Genomic DNA, 12,036 nt, shown 5'->3' with positions numbered 1-12,036 from the left:
TATCTTGTTGGGTCGGTCTATTAGTATCAATTTCTCTTCTTTAATACTTTCGAATATTGGAAAAACCTATTCATATACAAACCAATCTCAGCATGCATCGTTGTTAATTAAGTAGTTATTTTTTATAATCAAGTGGCTAAAACGAAAATTTATCAATAATTGCATGACTATTATTACAAAGAGGCTCCAGACACCGTAAAGCATCTCAAAGACAAGAGCTGCCAGTATCTGATGGTCTCATGATCAGTGCAAAGTCTGGTTCTCCTTTCATAACCGATTTAGCTAAGAGGTCAGCAACAGGCTGATTTTCTCCTCTACTAATTTACTCTTTTAATAGTACATGAAGGGGAAAGAATACCCCACTTTTGGCCAAACAAAGACAAATGGCAATTGTTATAACAGCTAAATGCTTTATTGTTCCTTCTAATAATTTAGGAAGAACAACACCTGCATATAGTATACCTCCATTTTCCCATTCATACAGATTTTGTTTTGTTTTGTCTTTTTCTTATATGATTACCAAATCAAACATTCACAGGGCAAAAGAGTAGACCAAAACATTAAATTGTTGGCCATCGTCTCATGTGAATGCTGTCATTAACAACGAACCTTCTACAGGTAAAATGCGATAATCAAGGTAGATAAAAGGGGAAACACCCATTTCCGAAGCATGCCATTTTCAAACTAGACTAATGTTTGTACAAATGTTTTTGGAACATCACATTCTTGTATGTTCCAACAAATTAAACTGCGTTGAAGTTTGATTGCCGATCCCATCATTGGTTTCCACCATTGTTTTAAAACATTGAATTAGATTTAACTAAAAATAAATGACTTGTCTTCATTTAAAAATAAATAAATAAATAATTTGTCTGGATCTACAAGTTTTGAGTAAATTATATCTTTGGTAACTTCTGTTTGTTTTAAATTTATATTTTGATCATCAAACTTTTAAAATTTATTTTATTGTTACTTATGTTATTAATTTGTTGTGTTATGGTGAATAAGCTGTTGGTATGACGACAGGCTGATATAGTACATTAATGTCATCATTTCAAATGAAAATTTTAGATAAAATATATACGTAATTCTTGTACTTTTTCTTTTGAGCAATTTAATTCATTTTCTTTTATTTTCTTCTAACTTTCCTTTCTTTTTTTTTTCTCTCTGTTGAGCAGTTTTTCTTTGCTTTGCTTGGGAGAAATATAATGAAATGATTTTTTTTTAAAAAAAAGCTAGAGAGAAAGAAGAGAATGAAAATTAAAAAAAATAAAGGAAAGTAAAAAGAAAGAAACTAATAATTAAATTATTTAAAAAGAAAAAACCATATAGGGACTAGATGTAAATTTTGAATTAAAATTTTTAAATCTAAATAGATAATTTTAGGATGCCACCATCACACCATTAATGATAATGTCAAAACTTACCCTCAAGCTTTATATTAATGATATTTAAATTTAAAAACTTCTAGTTTTATATTAAAAATAACTAGTTGTTTATTTGATTAATTAATAACAATCTACAATATTCAATGTTTTAAATTAAATAATATAATCAACTTTCTTTCAAACCTCGATCTTTGCTTATATGTAGGGAATTCGTTTCTCTATCTGGAAAATCAATTATCCAAATAATGTGCAATAATCTCTTAAAATATGTCACAAGTTCAAGTTCCCGCACCTTTTACAAAGTTAGAATATAGTTTTATTTTTTATATTTCAAAATTTAAATTCAATTATTAACACTGGTAATTTTTTTGTTAACTTTATTGATGTGACATTTTAAATAAAAGAAAATACTTAGCAACAATATAACTAAAAAATAACATTATAATAAACCTAAATTTAACAAAATAATCTTAATAATATTAATAGTTTGATTTAAATTTTAAAATCTGAAAAGCAAAGGCTAGATTCCAAAAAATAAGTATAAGAACTAAATTCTAAATTTACAAAAAAATACAGAGACTTATCACATATTTTAACCTTCTTACATATTTTAACCTTCTTGGTCTTCAATAAAAGTGAAGAAACAGCAATATAAATCCACCAAATAATCTATTTGTGAAAATAGAAACTAATTCATGCATGGCATGTTGCCGTTTAAGGGTCAAGAAAACATACTGCTATCATTTACTCATCTATTGACGTTCATTGTTTTGTAAAAGAGAAAAACGGCTAATTGCATTTCATGTAAGCTTGTTGGGGATAAACATTTATAATACTGTATCATCTAACTCAGAATTGAATAAAAAACCATCTTCACGAGGCAATGAAGGCGGAGTTCCAGGTGGGATACAAGCAGAGCCATTTTCACCAGCACATAAACATAAAGCCTCTGCATCTCTGAGGGTTACATCAATGTCAATATGACCACTCAGTTCATTGATGAACTTTAAGAGGGTGTCAAATTCCATTTGCTCTCCTATAATCTTCCCGCGATAGCGCTTCAAGAGAGCTATGCATACGTACTGATGAAGGTGTTCAGACAAATGATGTGTCCACAATACTTCCCATAATCGCATTGTTTGATCATATTCGAGTTCCCTGATAAATATGTTGAGATCATCCACAAAATTGGAAACAGACTAAAACTATAATACGTCACATCAAACATTTGCAACATATGAAATAAATCTTACCTTTTGAATTGTAATAGAATCCAGCGGAAACAGATGAAATAATTCAAGCAGTCCTTCTGCTTGAAATAGTTATGCAATGGGGCATCTAACAACTCCACCAGCTGCAAAAAATAGAGGTAAAGTTCAAAATAACGACACTGACATTTAAACAACATGCTTAAAATAGTGAGAAAATGAGAGTGGATAAAAGAGAAGGCATCAAGAATCAAACACCAGCAATTTATAAAGTTTGACCCCGTAGCTATGTCTACTAAGGAGTACTCAATTTAATAACTTTGATTGTTACCTTCCAATGACAACATATATCCTTCACAATCCCTATATTTTATATAGGCATAAATGGTAACCTCTTCGGCTTTATTTTGAAAGCTAAGATACAACATCTCTACCTTTTAAGGCTTTGGTAATAAACTCTCCCTCTTACAAATGCGTTTGTGGTAAACAAAGAGAAACTTTAAAAGGTCAGGTGTTTACAAGATCTAAACTCAACAAAGAGAGGCTAAACATAGGTAGAATAATAAGATAAGCATGAATGATATGAAAATTAATCTTAAAACAATATGAAAAATATATACAAGTGTCAGAGGCAACCATTTATAGCTAGGGAATGATTTACAACTGTTTGGAGTTGATTGGGGAAAAAAGGAAGAAGCTGTGGGATGTTTGAAAATTGCTTTTTGCAATACCAATCCATCCAGTAGGATTGGTACTGGTATTGATCCAGGGGCCAATTCTTCCTCTTATACTTTTTTAAAAATTGTAACAGTTGGAAGCCAAGTAGTAATCCTAGGACCGATACTCTTTTTCCCTGCAAAGTTAGTTTACATTCTGTTTTTATGGTATCACTACTAGGTTAGATACATGCTTCTCAAAGAAAATGTTCTTTTTGAGAAATCTTTCGAGTAAAAGATATTTTAGTACCATTTTAGCAAATAACATAATGACCCAAATACTTTGTGAGAAAGAGAGAGAGGAAACAGAACCTTAGATAATGCAAAAAGTTGAGAGTGCATGCCATTTTGGTCACGATTAAAATTGGGACCAAGGCGTTCCATCAATGCCACGAAACACCAAAATGATTCTGATTCATCCTCCATTACAAATAAAATCGGGGATAGCAGATCGCTCATACCCTGCAAGAATAATAGAAAAAGCCTAAACATTTTACAATTAAATTATGCTTGTACAAAAAAAAATTATACCATAGATGTTCAATTATCCTTAACTTTGAATAAAGTTTTAGATAATGATACCCACTTAGATACATGTCCACTTTTTTCGACCAATAACACAAATATCCAATTTAAACCACTATTCTTGTTGCATTTAATAACACAAAGATTTTTCATTAAATCAAATAAAATAACCAACATAAAAACCGTAGCATATTGTGAATGCAATCAACTTATTAATGACAACCAAAAAAAAGAGAAGTAAAGAATATCTGGAGTAATCACCTGACAGTAACCAAGATCAAAGTTATAGAAAGAGTACGTTAACAAAACATTATGTAAAAAACTCAAATTTGCATTGCCATCCCCACCATAAAAAGAGATCGACCTGTCTGTCCTCACCTTAAAAAAGACAAAGTGGATACATTGAACTTAAAAAAGTTAGAATTGCACTAATTCACTTTTCAAAAGAAAAAATATATGAAACTCTGAAGTCAAACATGTGAATCTTACATACCACATCTTTCTCTATAAGGTCTTTCCTCTCCCTGAATTTAGTAAATCTTTTTTCCTGTTCAGGAGAGATACTCTGCCAAAAGAGTCACCAAACTCGTACTGAGCTTCGTGTGAAAAGAAAGTTTTTCCAAAATGAGGAGATAACTAACAGATAAAATGGTATGGCAATGGTTTCAACAGGTTTAAGAACATTATTTAACTGAACACTCACTGCATGAACATTGCTAAGTCCCATTCAAATAAACTACAAATCATTCTAACCAAACATCAGGAATTTAGAATAATGTTGAGCTTATAACACAAATAGGTATTTTTGTCACTAGAGCATTGCATGCTGAAGCAGTTATACCTTTAAGAATTTATATAACATCTAGAATAAACCTAAAAATGAAATTTGCTAACTTACAGCATCTAGTTGCCCCCATTTTGTAATGAAGAGAATGTTGATAAAAGATAAAATAACAGCCAAAAATATTCGCTCTAGATTTTTTTCCTAGTACAATATTTCTTATTCAAGCATCCGTCACAATGATGCAGATTTTACTTTACCATACTCATAGCAACTTAAAACTAAGTATCAATAACTGTCTTTTTGGGCTTTCCATTATTAGTCCATGTAATCCAGAAAACGAAATATAATTAACAGAGTACGTGACATAGAACAAGAAATTCACAATATTTCTAGAAAATATCAATAATTCATTCAGAAAAAGCCTCCTAAAAATTTTACAACTTATGTATTTATAACTAAACATAAACCCTAAAAAACGTAAAGAACCAATTATAACCCTAAAGCCCTAATATAAGAAGATAAGTAAAAATTAATTGACAATAAATACAAAAATTACCTAAAATATCTAAAACAACCTAGATAATTACAAATATTACAAACAAACCTAAATAACTTGAACTCTTAATTAGAATAACTACATTCTCCATTATTCTTCCAACATTGAATAAACCCAAAATAAATGTCATCTCTAGGATGAGATCATTTCAAGTCAATGGTTTTGCTTAGAGTCCCCAATAAACAATATATGCTGCTCTTACATGATAACTGTGTTTGTCTTCATAAGAAGCACTTTACTGGTTGGCCCTCCATTTAGATGCACGTCTTGGAGGCATGCAAATTAGGTAAAATGTTGCACACCTACCTCAAAGGCAACCGACAATCCCAGACATAGATTTGTAAAAGAAACCACAAAGTCAACACAAGCTCCACCCCTTCTCCAAACCCCATTCCTCTCAAAAGGAACAAGTGATGCACCATTAACGCAACCCAAAAGGTGAGAAAGAAAAATAATATTTCGAAGTACCAAACAAGTCATCTCATAGAAGCAATAAAAGGAAAAGTATCATGTCAATAAAGAACATTCAAATGTGTCTTTGACTGAGAAGAACCATTTTTTTGAGCTGCAAAATCTCTGATTGCTTGTAAAGATACAGATCATTGAAACTAAAATTTGATAAACCCTAATGCAAGGAAATATTGCTGCATAATAACTAGAAAAAAATTACTACAAACCTGCCATTGGTTTTTTATAATCTCGTATTCTGTCTTTTTGTTAGACCTTTGATATTCCTTCTCGGCATATGTTGATTCATATGACTGATATCCCAATAATATTTCCCAGACCTAAATCATAAGTATGATCTCTAAGTTTAAGATTGATTTTAAATCAAAATAACCAATCCACTTAGAATTCCTTGCATGGTATAAATACTAACCTCTTTTCGTAATTTGTGTTCAACTCCTCCATAAAATATTCTTTTTCTTAAAGCTTTTGAATCCACCACTCGCCCTTCTGAATCCAAGAAGGTGGCCCACTGAAAATCAATTAAATTTAAAAAGAATAGTATAATAGCTATCACATAATAAATCAGCTGCCATCGAAAAGAACACATGTAAAGCATGTAGTAACTTCAAAGATCATGCAAAATGGAATCTATAGCACAGAAAAAAAAAGGAAATTGTATCACTCATCCATTCCCTTTCATATACTAAGAGACTGGTGATCAAGGTATGACCCAAAGAAGCCTAATCCCAAAAAAATGTCGAAAATAAATGAAGAAAAGTAGATAAGAACACAAAATAATAAAGTCTGCATATAGTCCCTTACCTCTTCCAATCCCAATGGAGGTTGTCGGGGTTTTCCCCATGCTAGCGAGAGTTTGTCTAACTGCCAGAAAATAAAGACAAAAACATATCAACTTGAGATGTAAAATCTATTGCAAAAATGAAACAATAATACACAATGGATATGGAAGTTAAAATTAATACATATTAATATTTGGTCCACTCCATCTATCATTCTTAACTACATTATACTTTTCCAACACAAACTAGCAATACAATAAATTTCATTCAGTAACATTCATACTAACTACTGATAGGGTTGCATACAAATAGACAAATGAGAAAATAAACTTTATTTCAGTTTTCAGTTTTCTACTGTGATAAAGTACCATTGCTTCTTAATTAATTGACAGTGCAATCCAAATGTAAAAACACAAACCTATTTTGGTGTGCAAATAATTGACAAAGAGAACAAACAGTTACCTCAAGAGGATCTGGAGGAACAGGAAGTTCCAGAACATCATCACGTGGTTTCTGACTAGAATCAATGGCAGACAGGTTAGAGCTTCCCCTCTCAAAATGACTAAAAGCATTGGTAGGAGTTTCCCAAAATAACTGTGAAGTTGCTTCTCGGGCAAACTTGGTTACAAGAGAAAATTTCTCCAAAACTTGCATTGATATGTCTCGAGCAGGATCATGAACCTTTTGCCTTTCTCTTCGATAAAACTGACGAATACTAGGACTTCCATCAAGGACATCAACATCAGTCCTCTCTCCATTTTCCTGTGAAGCAGACTCCCCACCTGAAACAGGCATTGATGGCACAATTGAAAGGGAAACTGCCCTGGGAAGCTCCAAGGAAGACAAAGTTCGCTGTTACGAGCAATTAGAAGGTTTAAAATGAAGTCAACTCTCTAACCGTATATAAGCAATCAACAAAATGCAAACAAAATAAAATGGTATATCCAATTAGAAAATCTTAGTTCACCAATTGAAAACAACAAAATGCAGATAAGACAATTTTAGTTGGCACAATGACACTTAGAACTGCACTTAAAATTAACCTTTACAAAGAAAAAAAACATATTCACCAATTATAGTATTCCTTAGTTCCCATATTGGACCAAAGCTATGGGAAACATTGCTGCTGAAAAGTTAATGAACTATGTAGCAATTACCTAAACAAATTTGTAGGGATAACAAGCCAAGCATGTAACTTAGCATGCACAAACCTGCAGGGGGTTTTGAAAGTCATTCACAAGAAATACATTAGCATGTTCTGCCGACCTGAAAATAAGATGAAAAATAAGAACCTCAAAGAAATCAAACAATAAATCATTAGTATTAAATTGTCCACTAAAGACATAGAAATAACACCAAAATATTCAAATGAATGACCATATTTGAAGCATAATACTAAATGTTTCCAAAAACAAAAAAAAAAAACTTTTGAATTGAGAAGATTTAGAACTGAGAGAATCAAATGAGTATGAAGATAGTTGTATTTACATCACTAAAATTCTTCCCTTTAAAAAACCCTTCTCAGCTTATGTCCAAATTCCAGACACATGCAAGAAAATTTTCATTTTAGGCAAAGGGCTTCATGGCACAATTACCATAAAAAATAGTAATTATTAATTAACAATCACACTTTTTTAACAAAAAATGGCACATTTGATAAAAGAAAAATTCTCTATCGTAGCAAATTCTTCATGATGAAAAATCAAGACTTATACTATAGAAACAAATAATGCAAAAACCATTGTTATTTTCTAGAATCAAGGAAAATCCCATAATAGGGAGTCCAACAATCTACCATAGCTACTAAGATTTTAGTTTATAGGCCATCACTGAAAAGAAAGTTCAGTACGAAAACATAGAAACAAGCATAAAAGAATTAATCAACCAAACTTTAAAACCAAATGACTTGTACGGTTACCAATTCTGTGAGACAAACAAAAATTAGGACAAGTTTTACAATATATATGATTTTTTTTTTCTAGTAACCTAATTCCTTTACATATATTTCTCTGTTCCCATTAGATTTAATAAGAAAGAATAAGGCGGACCACACTTGGTTAATTTCAAGATTACATTCTTGGTCTAGGTACTGTAGCAAGGACTGTAAAAACCTTGAACATGAACTCAAAATTATCTATAGCACAAACCAACCTCAGAAGGACATGTTGTTTTACTGTAGCTAGGAACTCTCGAACTCCTCCATTATAAAAGTATAGGGGAGGAAATGCAAGTCCTGTGAAACAATTTTTTTTTTAATAAATGTAAAGGCTAGCAGACAATAAAACTAGAAATGAAACAAAATGTAAAGATAAAGATTTTAAATAAAAAATGGAAATAAATCCATGGAGTTAAACCATTGCATCATCTCTTAGCAATCATCAAAAGGAATTGCAAAGACTAGCAAGTAGAATGAATAGTAGTATTTTTATACATTTCCAACTAGCCAACTAATAAGTGGTTTTTCAGGACATTTAACGAGCATTTACATGCATGAAGTAGCACTATAGCACAAATATGTCACAGTGGCACTCAGAAGTTTCTGTGCCTAGTAGTCTTTTCAACTTTCAGGTAAAAGTAGCCAAGCAACCAGTATGCTAAAAAGAAAAGCATTAATACAAAAATTACATTTTTATATGGTTAAACCAAACCAACAACCCTAAATCCCAATAAATTTCCAAATGTCCAGGGAAAAGATTTATTGTTAAGACATAATAGCGATGTAAAGCAGAAATTTTTACACAATCTTATAAAGAAATTTAGATGACAGAGACACAAGTTTTCTTAAAGCTTCACTTCAGCTATTTATGATATATGATACCTATTACAATGCTTTAGCATTTTCAAGTTATGCAGATTTTCGTTACATGATCAACCATTCCAGGTTATAGCATGCAGTATCTCCTTTGGGTTGATTCAGTTTAGTTATAAAGTTGTCCAATGATTTGACCTTTCATTTTTCCATCATTCATGTAAGGCTCCAGACTCTACGAGGGAAACAAATAAGCAAGAGAATGAAAAAAGAAGAAGATAGGAACCAAATCTCCAAATACTTTGCTAATTATCACTTAAAAAACTCATTAAGAAACTATAAAAATAAAAAATTATCAGCTTCTCTACTCATTGGTTCTATTCAGAAGGTTCCAAAACCAAAGACAACATAATGTGAAGTAGAACCCATTATCTTCCTTTAAGAGTGTTCTGAGCACAATATCGGTGTACAATTGAAACCACACTGCCTTTATTATCATTTGATGAAATTCCCCACATATGCACAATACAAGCAAAATTATACAACATATGACATTAAAAAGTGGCTCCTCCAATTGCAACATACTTTCATCAAAATATCCTAAGAGATTTTATAAAATATATATCCAAAAAAATGGCCTTAAACATATAAATTAGTTTGTTTTTAAAATATATTGTCACCTCACATGAAGACCAACTGAACATCATATGTACATAGAACATAGAACTTCATAGGTCAACAATCTCGACCTCTTATACCACAAGCCATAAAAGCAGTATAGTTTGTGGTTCCTTACCAGATGACAAAACAACGATTATGTACTGCCATCCAAAAGCTGGAGTGTGTCTTCGAATAGACCTCACATCAGTAAATGGTACCGCCCTAATAGTATAAAGATTCTTATCTGTGTGATAAAAGCATTCACCAAAGTTTTCAGAGAATGATATAATCTATAAAAAATTAACAAGTGCATAAGACATTTCGAATCAATAGTCCAAAGCTGAAAACCTTTCTCAGACAACCTTGCATTTGTACTTTTCCCTTTGTACGGAATCCATGTCTACAATCAAATACAGCAAAACATAGATAAAATATGCTAAAATGATACTCATCCTATAACTATTTGACGATACAAATAACCGGAACAAATGATGCAAGGCAAATAGCATTATCAAAGCTCAAAACAATCTCCATAGCATGTTCAATTCATCAATGCTAATTATAATTAAAACATTATACATGACATGAGTAAATACAAATGCTTGAGAATTAATTGATTATTACCATGAAAAAAGAAGAGCTTTGCTTAATTAGCTTTAATCTCCCACTAATCCGTTCAAATGCAAACTGAGTAGGATGAATTGTAACATTATCCTCCATATAAACAACTTCGGCTTCCTCCGGTTCATTTGACGAGCTTCTTTTTCCACTTTCGCATCGCATCATGCTAGCCGATCCCTGCGAACAAAAAAAAAAGTTAAAAACAACAAAACCAGAAATCAATTCAAGAAAACTAATAAAAATAACAACTAATTATGTGATGGAATCGCGCAAAAAGAGAAAAAAAATGAAAAATGAATAAAACAATTCAATTAAATAAAAAGGAGAACAAAGGAATGAAGTTGAATGTGAATGTGATATTGTTTCATTTAGCTTACTTGTTGCTGAGACGCGGCGTAATCGGCGTCATCTGATAAATCGTGAATCTCGGTTTCTTGCATCGTTTAGGGATTTTTCTTTCTCTTTCTTTTCTTTTTTTTTCTCTAGTTAGTAGTGACTTTTAAGGGAAGGATAAACCTTGTTTTTCAGCTGTTTTATTTTTTAATTTATTACTATTACTATTATCTTTTAGCTTCGAACTTCGAAGGAAGGAATGAGAAGGGAGGAGGGAGAGTAGGGGGAGGAGGGAGTAGCAAGCGGAATCATGGTGAGACCCTCGTGAACGAGACTCGTGGATAGTTTCTCAGAGGAAAGCAATTAGATTACATCCTCCCGTTTTTGTTTATCTACCTTAATTCCTCAAGCTATACTATATTATGACAGGTCAATGATAAAAATATACTAGTAAAATATTATACTTTTACAGTATTTTCTACTTTTTTATATACAATAATAACCCGTAAAATATATATGCTCTTAAAATAAAAAATTAAAATTAAAATTTTTTTTACCATGATTTTGTTAACAATTTTGGATCAATATCGAGTTAACTTATGAACCACACAATCAAATATATTAATATATTAAAAATTCTATCACATGCGTATGCATGTGGAAATCACAAATTTAAAATATAAATATGTGTTTAAAAATAATATATAATAAATAATTAAATGTATGATTTGAAACTAATTAATTATAACACATGAAATATGTACAATGTTAAAATAAAAAAAATTATTTTATCATAATGTTGACATCAATCTTGAGTCAATGTCGAGTAATTTGTGACATCAACTCAATCAAATTACTTATATCGATTGAGATGATAAAGTGTGTATAATAAAAATTAAAATATATAAAATATTAAAATAAAACTTGGGATAAATTATAAATTAAAAATTTTATTAATCCAATTAATTTGAGTTTAAATACATTTTTATTTATTTATTAAATAAAATATTAAATTACCCTCGAATAATATAATTTATTTTAATTGTAAAATAGTATTTTCGTAAATTTTTCTAATTGAGAAGGTTTAAGGTCAAACCAACTTAGTAAAACATTTAATAAATAGTATAGATATAGATTCAAATAATTAGATGAAAAATAGTGTATATATATTTGTATTATAATTATATTTAAAATATTATGAACTTTTTAATATATTAATAATTTATTTATACTTATTTATTAAACC

At 30.6% G+C, this 12,036-nt stretch overlaps 1 protein-coding gene across 3 annotated transcripts; it reads right to left on the bottom strand.

Moving 5' to 3' along the window:
• Positions 1–1,989: 1,989 nt before the first annotated feature.
• Positions 1,990–11,207, bottom strand: LOC107942692 (TBC1 domain family member 17). 3 transcript variants are annotated; one of them, XM_016876400.2, is made up of 15 exons: positions 10,835–11,207; positions 10,461–10,634; positions 10,185–10,236; positions 9,973–10,080; positions 8,579–8,660; positions 7,639–7,693; positions 6,890–7,279; positions 6,450–6,509; positions 6,058–6,156; positions 5,855–5,965; positions 4,331–4,402; positions 4,099–4,215; positions 3,625–3,774; positions 2,642–2,742; positions 1,990–2,546 (listed from the first exon to the last, which is right to left on the bottom strand). In XM_016876400.2, exons 1-15 carry the CDS (start codon positions 10,895–10,897, stop codon positions 2,216–2,218), a joined length of 1,965 nt encoding a protein of 654 aa, XP_016731889.2. In that variant the 5' UTR covers positions 10,898–11,207; the 3' UTR covers positions 1,990–2,215. The 3 variants fall into 3 exon arrangements, with proteins under 3 accessions (XP_016731889.2, XP_016731891.2, XP_016731890.2); XM_016876402.2 differs by lacking the exon at positions 10,835–11,207 and having other exon boundaries at positions 10,199–10,236; positions 10,461–10,588; XM_016876401.2 differs by lacking the exons at positions 4,099–4,215; positions 4,331–4,402 and having other exon boundaries at positions 10,835–11,183.
• Positions 11,208–12,036: the final 829 nt, after the last annotated feature.

The sequence above is a fragment of the Gossypium hirsutum genome, chromosome A05 (assembly GCF_007990345.1).
Source record: "Gossypium hirsutum isolate 1008001.06 chromosome A05, Gossypium_hirsutum_v2.1, whole genome shotgun sequence".
Classification (NCBI taxonomy): domain Eukaryota; kingdom Viridiplantae; phylum Streptophyta; class Magnoliopsida; order Malvales; family Malvaceae; genus Gossypium; species Gossypium hirsutum.
The sequence above is the reverse complement of the archived record's forward strand: the minus strand, read 5'-3'. Positions and strand labels throughout refer to the sequence as shown.